This window comes from Cibotium barometz, chromosome 41 (assembly GCF_041138505.1).
Source record: "Cibotium barometz isolate CiBa-2024 chromosome 41, ASM4113850v1, whole genome shotgun sequence".
NCBI lineage: Eukaryota > Viridiplantae > Streptophyta > Polypodiopsida > Cyatheales > Cibotiaceae > Cibotium > Cibotium barometz.
The window spans coordinates 47,696,090-47,712,119 of record NC_141086.1 but is presented as its reverse complement, the minus strand read 5'-3'; the positions used below and the strand labels follow the sequence as shown (position 1 = coordinate 47,712,119).

Genomic DNA, 16,030 nt, shown 5'->3' with positions numbered 1-16,030 from the left:
CAATCCTATGGGAGAGCCAAAACCTCTATGACAGAGATAAAGTCCACACTCCCCCCCCCCCCCCCCAAATGTTAACCTCAATGGAGCCACTAGTGGGTGCCCAAGGGTACCTTAGCCAGCCTAGGCCAATGTGACACCCAAGCAAAGACTTGTAGTAGCCAGCCACCACCACCACCATTTGGCCCAAGCCCACCTTGAAGCATATGAGAAGCTAGTAGGAGAACCCTCAAGCAAAGATATGGTGCTCTCAATCTGGGATCCCGCTAGATCCCAGTGAAGCTACTAGATTCTATGAGGGGAACCTATATCCTTGGGTCTCAAAAAGCTCATTTTTTGCACAATCCCTTCAGCAAAAAAGACCAAGAAATGGACTCATTACCTAGTACCACTCCCGTAGATACTTTTCCCTAACAAATGTGCTAGATGGACTCATTACCTAGTACCACTCTAGCTAATACTTGGTCCTAACAAACATGCTATTTTTGGGTGCCAAGATCAAAGAAACCCGTGCCCCAAACCCCTGCTTAAATGACAAATCCAAGTCGGTGTGGAGGACCAAGGCCATGTGTGGGTGCCAAGATCAAAGAAACCCATGCCCCAAACCCCTGCTTAAATAACAAAGCCAGGTTGGTGTGGAGGACCAAGGCCATGCCTCCAAATGCCACCCCAAAGTTCAAGCAAGAATAGAGAGAAATGGGCAGCACCCCCAACGTACATGTCAAATCCACCCACAAATCAATCAAAAGTAATTGTGCCAACTCTGGGCATAATGGTTACACCCCTAAAAGTTCTCATCCCACCAGGGTGGCAAGCTTTCCACTATGTTGTATATATACTCCCTTGGCACTCATAGATGCTCCCCATACCTAGAGAGATTCCCACCATGGTCCCCCTAGCACCCCCTGAAAAGATGCAGGGGGGAAGAGAGCTTGAGCTCTTGCCAGCACACACACACTCACAAAACCCTAATAGAGAACACACAAGGAGAGAGGCTGGAAATCTTCTTCTTCTTCACTCAACAATCAACACACCATATACAAGATAAGAGTACACACAATATGAAAGGTACTCAACCAATACATACATGGGTTCTCTATAGTGTGAACCCAACTAAATGAGCTAGCGCTATAACTATGCCAGTCTCTAGAATGGCTGTCACACAGCCTGTCATCCCACTGGCCGCATATCACCCATGATCTCACCAACCATGCCAGTGGTGTAAGTGTGGGGCCTATCCCCCAGGCGGGTCATCAGTGTCCACCGTCTCACTAGACGAGATCGATATCTCAACACTCCCCCTCGAGCTCAACTCCATCTCATGTACACCAAGTGAAGCCCTGAATCTGCGGAGCTTCTCTGTACCCAATGCTTTGGTGAAGATGTCAGCTACCTGATCCTCTGTGCTGACATAAACAAGGTCAAGGTCTCCTGCCAAGACCTTCTCTCTGACGAAATGGTAGTGGACCTCTAAACTGGGCTGAAAGTTTCCTCATAATCAATGCCATATGTCTGCACATACCCTTTGGCTACCAACCTAGCCTTATACCTGTTTATGCTTCCATCACTATTATGTTTTACTTTGTACACCCACTTGCATCCAATGGCTTTCTTGCCTTCAGGCAATTGCACTAAATCCCAAGTCTCATTTCCATATAGTGCATCCATCTCCTCATCCATAGCTTTCTCCCAACACACATTTCCAACAGCCTCATCAATGCATGTGGGCTCTACAACCTGCACAACTTTTGCCATATATGCATAGTGATGTGCCACATAACCATCATAGGTAAACCTCTGCACAGGGTTACCCAGATCTTCACAGCTTTTCATTCATGGCTTGCATAGCCTTCTTTACACCAGGTGTTCTCACAGCTGGGATCCCAAGCTCCTCATCAAGGCTCATATCTGAGCCACTAGACTCTCCATCAACATGAGAATGCCCTGCAGAAATGTCAACCACTTTCTCTTTTCCTTTACGTGATGTACTAATCACATTTGCAGGACTGGTATTATGACGCAGCCTGCCACTCCATGGTCTATCAACAGACCCACTAGATGAGGACTCTCCTGGTCCACTCAAAGACTGTGATTGCTGACTTGCATTCTGTGTAACCACACTTCCACTCACATCAGCCCCAACAGCTTCTTTTTCAGTAGCATACCAGCTGCTCATCTCATCAAAAACAACATCCCTGCTTACCCTCAACTCACGTGTAGCAGTGTTATAACACCTGTATCCCTTTTGCTCAAGAGAATATCCAATAAACACACATTTTTCAGCTTTCGGATCCAGCTTAGTTCTCAGCTTATCTGGCACATGCACATATGCAATGCATCCAAAGACTTTCAGATGAGACAAATCTGATTTTCTGTCAGTAAACCTCTCCTCTGGAGTTACATCATGTATGGCTGCAGTTGGAATCATGTTCATGATGTATACTGCTATAGAAACAGCCTCAGCCCAATAGCTATGCGGCATATTCTTCTCTTCCATCAATGCTCGCGCAATCTCAGCAATGTGCCTGTTTTTCCGCTCAGCAACTCCATTTTGCTGCGGAGTGTATCTGTATGTAAACTGTCTCCGAATACCTTTCTGCTTCAAAAATTCAGAGAACTCATTGGAGAAGTACTCTCCCCCTCCATCTGACCTTAGGCACTTTACATATTTCCCTGTTTGCTTTACCAAAACTTTGAAATTCTGAAAGTGAGTGAACACCTCACTCTTCTCCTTCATGAAATATACCCACACTTTCCTTGTGTGGTCATCAATAAATGTCACATAATATCTGCAGCCTCCCATAGACATGGTCTTCGTAGGACCCCATACATCTGAATGCACATCTAGTGCATTTCTGCTCACATATCTATTACGTGGAAATACATGCTTTGTTTGCTTTCAAAATTGGCATGCTTCACATATTCTCTGCATACCTTCTGCATACCTTCCACTTTAAACTTTGTTTATACATAACTATATTATGTGTTATAATAATGTAACATTATTTATGAACACACACAATATCTTCACTATAACATTTAGTCTACATAATTGAGGATATTGTGTATTTATACATCACTATTGGGGATGCTATGGACACATAATTCTACTAAAGGATGCATTTTGTACATGTGAATGGGTAGATGCTATACTTGCTTATGGTTTATATGTAATATCCCCTTAACTTGGTGTGAAAATGGCAGGTTCTTGCCTATCCTCTTTAGCTTTTTGCATGACATAGAGTGATAAGTGGCATATAACGAAGCTTGAATCTCACATGTGAAAATAATTAAGTCTATATATATGTACCTAGATGAAACCAGGAACATGCCCAAATTCACCTTTTAGGAACGTGAATGTTATATACTCATGGTAGTCAACCCACAAGACTATATAACTATCAACTCCATTATGCATAGTATGGACTAGATACTATGAAACCCCCACTAACGTCATCAGTGCCCAACAATAGCGGGTGTAGTACTTTGTATCAAGATATGCTCTCTCTCTCTCTCTCTCTCTCTCTCTCTCTCTCTCACACACACACACACACACACACACACACACGAGAGCATATATTCACAAAAGCCGTTCGTTTTGAGTTTCTGTCAAACCACGAGAGATGCAGGGCAGACTCAACCATAATGAAGCCTAGCACTAAGGGAAGTAGCAAATAGAAAGAATTAGTACAACAAATAAGTAGTTGATAGGGCAAATGCACCGCTAAAGATAGAAAGAATAAGCACAATATCAACTGGCCGCAACTCGGATGAAAACTTCACGATGTGAAATATGCATGTCCGCTAATACGGTTGGAATCAGGTCCATTAGAGTGATAGGGTGATAAGTGGCACATCGCAAAGCTTGAATCTCTCATGTAAAAATAATTAACTCTTATGTTTATTACATGAATAAGGTCCATTAATGCACACAACAATATTAGAGACGATTAGACTACTTGATATCAACTTAAGTATTTATTGAACCAATTCAACTTATCAATGTATGCCTCCTCAGCTCGTCCCATAGCTTCAACATCTTGAGGATCATAGCGTGTAGAGAATCCATGGTCCCCACTTTTGAAGATCTTTACCATGGTCTTTTTGCCAACCTATAAGAGGCACAAAAATCATAAGGTGAGAAACGAAAAGGTTAGTCATAAGAGGACAAAATGTTTTCTCAACATAAGAGTTTAATCATAAGGAGACAAAAGCGTTCTTCTCAACATAACCTTTATGAGAGACAAAGCTTCTTATTGACGCAAACTATTACTCTCTTAGACTAGCATAATTGTTTCCATAATATACATGCATACATACATATATATGTATGTATGTATACATACATATGTGTGTGTACGCATGTATACATATGTATACGTACGTGCGCACACACACGCATACATATACATATACACACAACATATGTACACATACGCACGAGCCCGCGCGCATGCACACACACGTATACATATATATACATGTGTGTATATGAAAGACCCTAGCATTTCACTGCATTCACAACATCGACAATGTATGGTGGTAAAAGCAAGAATTTATACCATTCCATTGCCTTAGAAAATTTCTAACTTACTATGCTAGTAAAGGAATAAATATGTCAATAATTCAAGCAAACGCTAGTTTAGTAAACAAACTCTTACTTGGCCAATAGTTCAAGCAAACACTAGTTTAGTGAACCAACTCTTACTTGGCCGAAGGTACTCAAAAGATTTACTAGAAAGACTTACACTTGGTTAAAATATTCATGTGGTTTTCACAAAAATCATAACTGTTGCTTAGTTGCTTCTTGTGGTGTAAGATATTTCACAAGATTTATTGGCACTAACATAAAATATATAAAATCTGTCTCTTTCTCTATATCTCTCTCTCTCTCTCTCTATATATATATATATTTATATATATATATATAGAGAGAGAGAGAGAGAGAGAGAGAATATCATTTACATGCATCTATACATACATACATACATACATGTATATGTATGTATGTATCTAGCAAATCACCATGTTTGTTTATTGATAATACATTGATGCAAGCCTACTTAACGTTTTCATTTAATTTGCAAATTAGTGAAGTGAGAGGCACCTCAGGAAGCTCGGCCAAAACAGCACCAAACTCAAGGGCCATTTCGGGTGGTGTGATCTCATCAATCTCAGCGGCCAATATGGCCAGCGGCGCCTTCACAGCTGCCCCCCCCCCCCCCCCCCCCCCCCCAAAAAAAAACAAAAATAAACTTAAAAAAACCCAAGAAACCTTATAATGATTCACTGATAACACTACCATCATACAGAAAAAAACCTAAGAAACCTTATATTAAGGCATCCATATCCATATCACATCATTACCATGATATAAAAATCGATCCTTTGAAGAAACCTTATATATTTACTCATCGAAATCAATACCACATCTTAGACTAACATAACCATAATATAATAGTCTGCTGACCTTTGATTTCTTCCATGGCAAGAAATGAAGGGTGCAACATGCCACCTTGCTACTACCATTCATAAGGCTGACCGCGATTTTGCCTGTAGAGCACTGCATTAGGTTTATCCGTAAAGTTGTTTAATGGAAATAATGCCCTATTTCTTCACAAAATCGTTTTTTTTAAATGGGTTTTCTTAAAAAGGAATTGAAAGGAGTTGTTGGAGAGTGAATGATTATAATTTTTTTAAAAAAGTCGATTTTTCTTCGACAAAAATGCATGCGAATTTGGATTGGGGATCAGAAAAAATTGATAGTTTTGGAGCTTTGTTTTCTAAATTCCCACCTCCCCAGCAAAATCCAGCCACTCCAACACGACGAAATCCTCGGCTTCTCAGCTCATCAATGACTTTTCCAGCATCCATTATGGCCTTAGGCTGTGCCATCCAAGGAAAATCCGACCATTATTTGATACATTTACATTATATATACTATCTCCATACATATTTACAACATAATAAAAATTATTATTGAACATAAAATAAATCACTAGGTATTTACACTCCTTGTGTACTAACTTGTCAATCGCAACGTGCATAGTAAATATATATATATTTATTGAGATATGATAATACAACAGTTAATATTGTTTTTCTCATTAATTAATTATTTCGGCCTTCTGAACCATAGGAGGATTAGACAACGCCTAGAAACAGATAGGCTTGACTTAAAGTTGCTTAAATGATTAGACAACGCCTAGAAACAGATAGGCTTGACTTAAAGTTGCTTAAACTGTACAGCAGAATTTTCTTTCTTAGATAATTATAGCTACCATAAGATCTAGTTGCTATAAATGACAACTACGATGAGCTTAGCTATATATTGATGTAAGTTTAATATATATGCTAAATTAAGAGATTAATGAGAAATTTATTGTAATCTAGCGTAGATTCCTTCAACGGGGCCACAATATGTTAGAAGATTATCCAATAAATACAATAATGATAATGATTTTTCTGTTGGATAATGAAATTGATACTACCCAAACTTCTTCAAATCTTCTCAAACCTTCAAATTCTTGCCATCACCTAGCTTTGCTTTGTGAAACTCTTCCTTAAAATAACTTCCTTAAAAAAATAATAAAGATAGAGATAGAAATATAGAGATGCCTTAAAATAACTTCCTTAAAAAAATAATAAAGATAGAGATAGAAATATAGAGATGTAATAGAGATAGAGATGTAAAATGTTACCATGTTGGATGATTAATTAATTTTTGGATTACTGTGAGGATTAATTTTATGATTTATACCTGGGAACGCCTGGCAAGGTAAACATCAAGGCCTTCATACGGATTGTCTGGATTTGGAGACGAGAAAAAATCATTTTCCATGAAATCTGCAAGCACCACATAGTAACCAGCTTCTGCTACCTTGTCTGCCAAACGCCTGGGGATTAAAAAATAAAAAATAAAAAAAAAAAAAAAATCAGTGTTGTTTGCCTCTGTTACTTTAAAAAAAAAAGGCAGCAGAAATTCGCAGACAACTGAGGTGCAAATAATGATATCATTGAATTACGCACATATGTACACAATCATAAAATGAGTGGCCTATAAATCAATTATTATGCCCCAACAAAAACAAAACAAAACAAAACAAAAAGAAACAGGAGCACCGCATGTGCAAAAAATTAAGAGGTTAATTATGGTATATTATGAGAGTTAATTCAAGGCGTCGAGAGTGTCCACACCTGGTCTGTGCTACCTTCCATCCTGCTCATCATTTCCTCTTCCCCCCCCCCCCACCCCCCCAAAAAAAAAAACATCATCGCTTTTAGAAGCTTAAAAAGAGTGTGTGAAAGAGAGAGAAGGAGATTTCCCCGGTAAGAATTTGTACGAAATTAGCATCCTATCATGTAGATAACTTGCTTAAATAAAGAGCTTCATTAAAGCAGATATTGATGTAGATTAGTACAGATCATTGAGTTCATCTACCGACAGAGATTAATATCTTGATAAAGAAGGTAGAAATACAACGATTGGGATTCGATAACTGTGTTTATAATTACTGCAGGAGGACCATAGATATCGCCGATGAAGAGGACGGCTGAGGGCGAGGTGGGGGAGCCAGTGAGATAAGCTGGGAGGCCGGCCATGGTGGAGTCTTCGCCCGCACACGCATAGTCATCCGGGGGTGGAGGGACGCAGCACTTCCCTGCATGGGGGCCTGTGGTCGGCATTCTTCTGCCTTCCCTTGTGTGCGCGCAGGAGCCGGAAGGGGGAGAGAGAGAAAGCGAAACTCTTCCATGAGTTTCTTCTCTTATAGAGTTAAGTAGTATTCCCAACATAATCTCTAAATAATGTTTAGTGCACGAGTCTTTTATGCCATACAAAAAACAACGTGGCAGCCTTTTAGAGGCACAAAAAGTGAAGGCAATGTTTAAAAACTACACGCCACGTAATTGGCACATATGATACGCATATAAATATGATTTAAGTGTACATAAGTAAGTATGGCACATATGATATATACATTTGACACTTACATCTCGCATACATAATTATTTTAAGTGTACATAAGTAAGTATGGCACATATGATATATACATTTGACACTTACATCTCGCATACATAATTATAATATGCATACATATTATAATTTGGTGTCAAATTATAATATGTATGCATATTATAATTATGTATGCGAGATTAATTATAATATGCATACATATTATAATTATGTATGCGAGATTAATTATAATATGTATGCATATTATAATTATGTATGCGAGATTTAAGTGTCAAATGTATATATCATATGTGCCATACTTACATATGTACATTGTACATGTACACACACACACACATACATTCATGCATAAATAAAATTGCATATTATGTATGCATGCATGTGTGTGCTCTCAAATATGGATATCTATATATATATGTATGTACTATGTACATATGTAATAATATGTAACAATCATAGTTCTCCATTTTCCAAAACGTGAGTACAAGTGGAAAGCCTTTAGAGATAACATGCATTTGTCGGCTATTATTTGGATTTGGAAGGCAATCTCCAAAGACTTTTTAAAGAAAATCCCTTATTCACAGTCCAACCAGTTGTTACCTTTTTTGCAAGATGCTTATGACAATTAAGTAATGCCTGTTTTTAGGTAACGGGAGTGCATATATTAGTTAAGAGCAGTGCCCCCCTCGAACCACTTAGGAGATGTTGCAGATAATTAATAATGGTTGCACGTAGTACAAGTTGGGTTGAAAATAGAATGACTTCAGATGTTAAACGATGACTACCTAATGTGCATGGAGAGACTCTCGTTTAAATGCAAAAGGTAAAGTAATATAAGCAATGCAAGTAGTCCATGGGGGGGTGGGGGGCCCCACTTTAAGACAACCAGTAAGAACTAAGAATGCAATGACTAATTGTATTTTAGACATTTTTTGGAAAAACCCAAGGGCATGATTAATTAACACATTGTTGTTGCCTTTTAAAAAAAATTGTTCCCTTTTCCTTGTCCAATTCCAACAACAAGCTTTCCAAAACTCGGGGAAAAAAAAATAGAGAGCATTTCTTTGTCTTTGAAAGAAATTTGGCTTTTGTGAAAGATTCTCACTTGAATTTTTGTGACCAAAACTTGTGAAAAAATGGGTTGCTCAGTTTTTTTTGGGGGGGGGGAACAATAAGTATATATAAACAAGTGGGCTGGTCATGGGTCACATGTATAACACTCACATTATTTTGATCACTTTATTCAAATTTCAACATAACATAAAATATGAAAGTAGAAAATTCAAATTAAAAACCATTCATCTATTATAAAAAAAATAATTGATTTGGGATGGTTGCTTAATCCAATGGTTTCATGACCCAATGCAGCCAAAAATCAAGGATAAAAGGGGTCATTCACTTTTTTTTATTGATTTGGGCTGCCTGCAACTATGCTTTAATTAGTTCGGTTCCCTTAACCGAATGCAATAAAAAATCAAGGATAAGTGTTGCTTACTATGAAGCCTTTGAATGATTGTTGTGTAGAGATCCAACATGCTTACTGTGTTGTTCACTGGCTGTTTAGTTTATTGCCATGTCTGATTAAACAATGTTTTCCCTCATTATTTCCTTTTTCGGCACAATTGATAAAGTGCGCATTTTGCAAATGTTCAAGATTAAGAAATTCGAAATTGATTCGAAAGTGTTTCTATTTAATATTTATTTTAAGCAATGTGTAAATTGGGCTGGGCGCTCACAGCCTCACAGCACTTAAATTTGATGTTTTGGAGTGGTTAAGCAAAAAAAGGCTGATAATCAACTTTTTGAGATATTTTGAATAGGTATAAGATAATAAGGTTCATGATTGCGCGGCCGGCCCTTTCGTAGATAAATGTTAAGGGAGAAGTTAGAACTCGAACAGGAGTTGGTTGCAATGTATTCATTTGGTTTGTCTTCATTGAACCAGACGAAATTTCCAAAGAGCCCACCAAAGATTCGTTAGAAACAACACACCTGTCACCTCCTGTTTATATATACTAGTATTGGACCCGCGCGTTGCTGCGGCGGCCGACAGGTAGAGTTCTAGAAAAAATAAACTCAGTTTCTCCAATTTAGGTCATGTTTTAAGTAAACACAATACATTATTTCAAGTGACTTTATATATACATATCTCAAAATAACATCCATGTCTCGTAGATTTATGGCGAAAACAAAAATATCATAGTAATGTAGCATACGAAGATGCAATAAAGGACCAATATTACATATTCTCAAAATGCACCACAAAATACGTATTCTCAGTCAGTAATGTCAGAATCAACAAATTGAATTCTTCTCTTGTGAGAAGGATCATTCAATTGTCTCCTCATCACAATACGCTCTCTACTGTAAAGCGGTGATCCATCCCGCACATGCTCTACTATCGATGAATGCAAAGGACCTGCACAAACGAAACAATGATAAATCAAATCTGCACATAACGACACATCGATAAATAAAATCTCAAAAAAATCTTATAATAGAAAAACATAATCAAAATTACCTCGTACAATAGAACATCGAGTGGATGGTACATGAGGAGCTCTAGTATAAAACGCATAACGAATACCAATGGTCATGATGGATGTAAGAAACAACCACTCATCGGGTACTGAATACCCCTCAAATGATGCAAAGCATCTGTCCATCTCTCTCCAAAACAAATAGACACCCCACTCCTCATCAGGAACACCAATCCCGTACATCTCGATGCCTTCGTCGACAACTCTTACCATAAACGTATCAATGTCATGTAATATCCTAAAATCAAAGCATAACAAATAGGTTATACAATTATTTATATATAGGTTCAAAAAATATTCATACAATGCCTAACAATTACACTTATACTTACCCATCCCTATAAGCATCAATCATAATCCCTGCTACGTGACCTGCAGTAATAGGAGCTGACCATAGCGGTGGCTCTCTATACAGATAGACCTTAGTATAGAATGTCATGTTCCATACTTTGTAATCAAGAAAAGTTAAGCAAATATAGAGAAAAACTCACGTACTATCCTCGACAAAGGCATGTCCAATGTAAAGGTAATCTTAGACATGTCTGTCAAAACATAAACAACAAAAATAGGTACTTTTACCATGGACAAATATGTATAAAAAAAGAAATCATAACAAAATTAATCAAATTGCAGAACTTAAATAAGAAACCTGACTTGTCACTCTGAAGTCATCAAGATCTCCTTATAAACAATATTGTTTGTTGTAGGTGTATAACTTTGAAGATCATCAAATGAACACTCCACATTAGCGTTATCCTCAAGTAACACCTTCACAGCATGAGGAGACCGTGCTCGTGACAACGCGACATACAGTTGTCCATGAGTAAACACTGGAGTCACCAAATACAACCCCAAGACATTTAGGGTTTGGCCTTGTGATTTGTTTATTGACATGCCAAATGCCAGCCGCACGGGAAACTGTCTCCTCCTCATGGTGAATGGTAGTTGGGCCTCGCTGCATATAAAGGTAATCCATGGAAGAAATACTCTTTCACCAACTTTAGTACCAGTGATGATTTCAGTCTCCAAGACTTTAGAGTGAAAGGCCTTACATATCATCCGCGTACCATTACAGAGTCCACGTCTTGGATCCAAGTTACGAAGCAAAATAACAGGAGCTTCTAACTTTAAAACCAAGCAGTGAGGTGGATATCCGCCCCGAAGGTCGATTGTGTTCAAAAATTCTGTGGAATATAGGAATGAATTTTCATCATTTTCAAGAATTGAATCTGCACTGAAATATTGCTTAGGCTCACCAGGCATTGCATCCAAAGCTGTCTTATTCACAATATCCACTTGACTGTTTATCGGAGCAAGAATAGCACGCTCACTAAAGTATGAAGCATATGTCGTAGTGATAGCCAATTCAGAGTATACCCAATGTACCAAGTCTTTAAGACTCGATCTTTGCAAGACCATATTACTTGGTAGTGTCACCATCGTATTATCATTGCTACAATCCACTCCATTCCCAATATTCATGACCCACTGTTTAAACTCATTGCATCCATTAGTATTGCTTGATTGAATACGCATATTTCCAGCTAACTTTAGAACTTTGATAGAGTTCCATAGAAAGGAACGACACAATGCTGCATTAACAATATCCTCACGTCTTCCCTTCATAATAATAGGCAAGATTTGTCTAAAATCTCCTCCCATTAATACAACCTTTCCACCAAATGGCTTATCTGAGAATAATACATCTTGTAAGCTCCTATCCAATGCTTCAAAAGCATAACGATGAATCATTGGAGCCTCATCCTAAATAATGAGCTTACAAACTCTCAAAACCTCAGCAAGTTGTCCATGTACAGGGATTTTGCAAGTTGAAGAATTGTTTAGCTCCAGAGGTATCTTGAATCTAGAATGTGCAGTACGTCCATTCGCCAAGAGTAGAGAAGCAATACCTGACGATGCAGTGGCCAAAGCAACATACCCTTGTCCACGTACTCGCGCAAGTAAGCAATTATACAAATAGGTCTTGCCCGATCCCCCCGGACCATCCAGGAAAAAAATGTCACCTGCATCTGTCGCAATTGCATGCATTACAGCATCGAAAGCAACACGCTGGCTATCTGTTAATGTTGACTCCATAGCACTTGACAGGTTATATTGTTCCACAATATCAAAAGATCTCTCTTCCAAAAGCAATGTATTTTCACCCAAGACTTCCAAATCAGTTCTATTTAGTTCAGGCATTCCTTCAAAATCTGCCAATGTCCGTCTCTGAGCACGAAGAATTTCTTCCAAATGTAGTAGTGCATGAGTTTCAATACCAATAAACTGACCCCTGCTTCTCGATAAACTGGTATATAAAATCTTCTATCATTTCTTCTCGAAATCTCTTCCACAATATTCCTGGACAGGAAGGCTCACAAAATAGCAATATAGTACCAAAAAGACATCTCAATTGCTTGGCATTTTGCATAGATGATGCTTCCTCCATACATGCAACCCATTCAGAATCATCTTCCAGTATCCCTCTGGCAATGCAAGCTGCCTTGAAAGAAGGATAGATGTGACCATTGAGCGAACGCAAATCTTCAAATGACTTAGATCCTTTACATATTGTAAGAAGTAGGCGAACATAGTATGCCTCACCTGCCAAAGGAGCTACAAAGTACATGCGCCCTATAGTGTTTCCAATCTTTCTTTTGGTCCATTTCTTCAACCTGGAGTTCCAAACCCATTGTTGAGGGAAATCACTATACAATGTATTGTTTGCTTCAGGATGTTGTTGATTACAGGTAAACCATTCAGTCATAGTAGTCTTGCCTACATTTTCCCTCTGAAAAACATCTGCAATATTATCATCATCTCTGAAGATAACATTATGACCCCCATCTAAGTGTACTTGCAACCATTGCACATCAGGCTTCTCATTGTGTAAATCATACTCAAAGAGTCTCCAACATGCCTCTGATGCAGAGACGTAACGTGCATCCAAATACCTCTGAATCTCATTGACTACGCAAGCAGCATTAACATCCCCACCTTGTACAGTGCTAAATCTTATTGTTGCTCTGTCATGCCCCTTGTATATGTACTTGTAAAGATATTTCACTGCTGCTATTGTTGAGCATATTTCCACATTTACATGAGCATTATATGTGATTGAAAGATAAGGGTTATATGGCACAACCCATCTATTATCAACATTACACTTTTTCAATGCCATAGTTCTTCCATCATTTCGACGCATATACACGGGGTAACCACTCTCATCCACAGTAGTCTCTTGTGCAAAAGCTCGTGGATAGTTCCTTGTGCATTTCCCTTTATCCATACAAATTGCACTTGGATTGAATGGCCCACAGGGCCCATGGATATTGCAATGCAACACGACATCATGCAGAGCAGGAAACATTTGCTTGTCAGGCGATTCGGCACATACTAATCTGTCATAGTCTTGGAGAGTCTTAGGTTTATGGGCACTATCCAAGATCAATAACGTGTGTGAATGAGGCAATCCTCTTTTTTGGAACTCAATGACACTCACATATCCAATCACCTTACCAAAGAGCTCCTTCTTCACGATATTTTTCATCATATCTGAATGTTTTTGGTGAAATACTCTAGTAGTCAAATCAGGCCGGTCACATGCACTTTGCCCCGGGAGTAAAGCATCTAATACCTCTGGCCACTTTGGGTTACAGGTGAAAGTAATGAATAAATCGGGCTTGCCCTTTGAACGAACAATTGCCATGGCATCCTGATAAAGTTGATACATTTGTCGTGGCCCACCAGTAAAACTGGAAGGTAACACTATTCTACTTCCCACTGTCCTTCCTGCAATACCACTTCCACTTCCTTCCACATGAAGCATGTCTGCTAAACCACTATAAACCTATGAACGCAAACTTTTTTGATTATGGCGTAGCCAAGATAATCATGACTCTTCAACACTGCAAAACAGGCATCAACCATAAACTGTTGCAACAACCTTCCACCACGTAGCAAGCATGCATTTTTATCTGGGCGAATTTGCAATCGATAAGCATAGTATTGTCGTTGAGTCACACAATGACCATTTCTCAATGCACTCACTTGTGCATCAGCATAAGGGATTCTCAAGTGCCATCCATCCTCCCCTCTTGGAAATAACATGACATACAAAAGAGACATATAGCATCTATGCAAATTAGAGATGTGTAATCACCTTGACCAATCATGATACCAGCAATCTCGGAAGCTGTTGGCATTGAGTACTGCCTAGATGTGGATTTCGTCTCACATATAGTCATTTTCAAATCCAAACTTGGATTGTCACTCAACATTCTTCCCACATACTTAAAAGCTTGTGCAAATGGATTAGAAGTGTGCATCATCGATTGAAGTGCTTCTAGGGTTGTGGATTCCAATCCATTCATGACACCTAGTCGATTTTGTAATTCGTGCTCAGTATCAAACACATACAACTGTGCAAACTGTGGCTTAGGATTGTACATATTATTGGGGACCAAGGACCCAATCCGATGATAAACAGTCCCATGCACCTTGAAAGTATAGACACTACTATTGTGAAAGAGAGAGTCATCTATTTGTGCACCCAATGATGAAAAAGCCAACACACTATTATAAGCCCTGATGTTTTCTCGAAATTTTTTACTTGTAGTGTCACTACCAATCAAAAGAGATCTTAATGGCTCAGGTGGTTCAGCAAGTGAAGGAACAGACACACGCCCATGTTTACAACAATATTTGCCAAGAACCTGTCCACAACTCATCTTCTTTTCACTTGCCCATAACTGTGCTCCACAAAACCGACACTCATGTGTCATCCATCCTAATGAGTGACTTAAAGTGCACGAATATACCAAAGGCCAAGTAGCTGCATGTGTACCTTGTACGGGCGGGAGTTCATGGAGGATAGACAAAATCCCTCCCTTTCTTTTTTCAAATACATAAGAGGGAATTTCTTCGATACTCTCCCTTCTTATTGTATTAGCAAATGGTACTTCTCTCTCTTCATGGGCAAAAAAGGAACACATTGTAATTGCATTACCCTCATTTACTCTTCTAGCTGCATTATAAGAGGCCCTATTTCTAGCGATGAAGCGACGGTACCTTCTTGTAATTCTCAAACTTTGAACCAGTGATATCCCTGAATAAACTCCACTTGCCATTTCCCTTGTTATTTCTTTCAAAAGAGTCCTATTCCTAGCAATTTCATGGCGAACACTTCTAGCACTCTTGTTAGATATCCTTTTATCTCCACCCAGGGCAATTTGAGACCTCTTAGTGCTAGATTGAGGTAAACACATCAAAGTTTCTTTTGCTACTTGTCTTTGTGCACAAAAGGTATCGTTTTCTGCAAGAATCCTATGAGTCTCTTGCATCAATACATCACCGGTATTACAGGTAACATTATGCATCCTTGCATCACAACAATGAGGTTCACTATCCCTTGACTCCTGTGCACATTTTATTTTTTCATTTCTTCTTCTTTTCCTTGGAGCATTCAAGGAAATGGTCTGAAGAGGACACCTCAAACTATGTGTCTCTACCATTCTTG

General features: G+C 38.7%; 1 protein-coding gene and 1 pseudogene across 2 annotated transcripts in view; both read right to left on the bottom strand.

Annotated features, from left to right (window-relative positions):
- Positions 1-3,791: 3,791 nt before the first annotated feature.
- LOC147615026 (hydrolase pyvD-like) lies at positions 3,792-7,772 on the bottom strand (annotated as a pseudogene). The gene is made up of 7 exons (XR_015262895.1): positions 7,524-7,772; positions 7,195-7,216; positions 6,758-6,893; positions 5,793-5,883; positions 5,468-5,550; positions 5,105-5,205; positions 3,792-4,109 (listed from the first exon to the last, which is right to left on the bottom strand). The product of XR_015262895.1 is annotated as a hydrolase pyvD-like (transcript).
- A 2,476-nt stretch (positions 7,773-10,248) lies between these two features.
- LOC147615025 (uncharacterized) overlaps positions 10,249-16,030 on the bottom strand; it is a 7,266-nt gene continuing 1,484 nt past the window's right edge. Inside the window, exons 2-4 of the mRNA XM_086780024.1 lie at positions 10,845-10,917; positions 10,494-10,750; positions 10,249-10,391 (exon numbers count right to left, since the gene is read on the bottom strand). Of these exons, the coding sequence (XP_086636150.1) occupies positions 10,249-10,391; positions 10,494-10,750; positions 10,845-10,867 (423 nt within the window). The 5' untranslated portion in view covers positions 10,868-10,917. The remainder of the gene's footprint in view (positions 10,392-10,493; positions 10,751-10,844; positions 10,918-16,030) is intronic.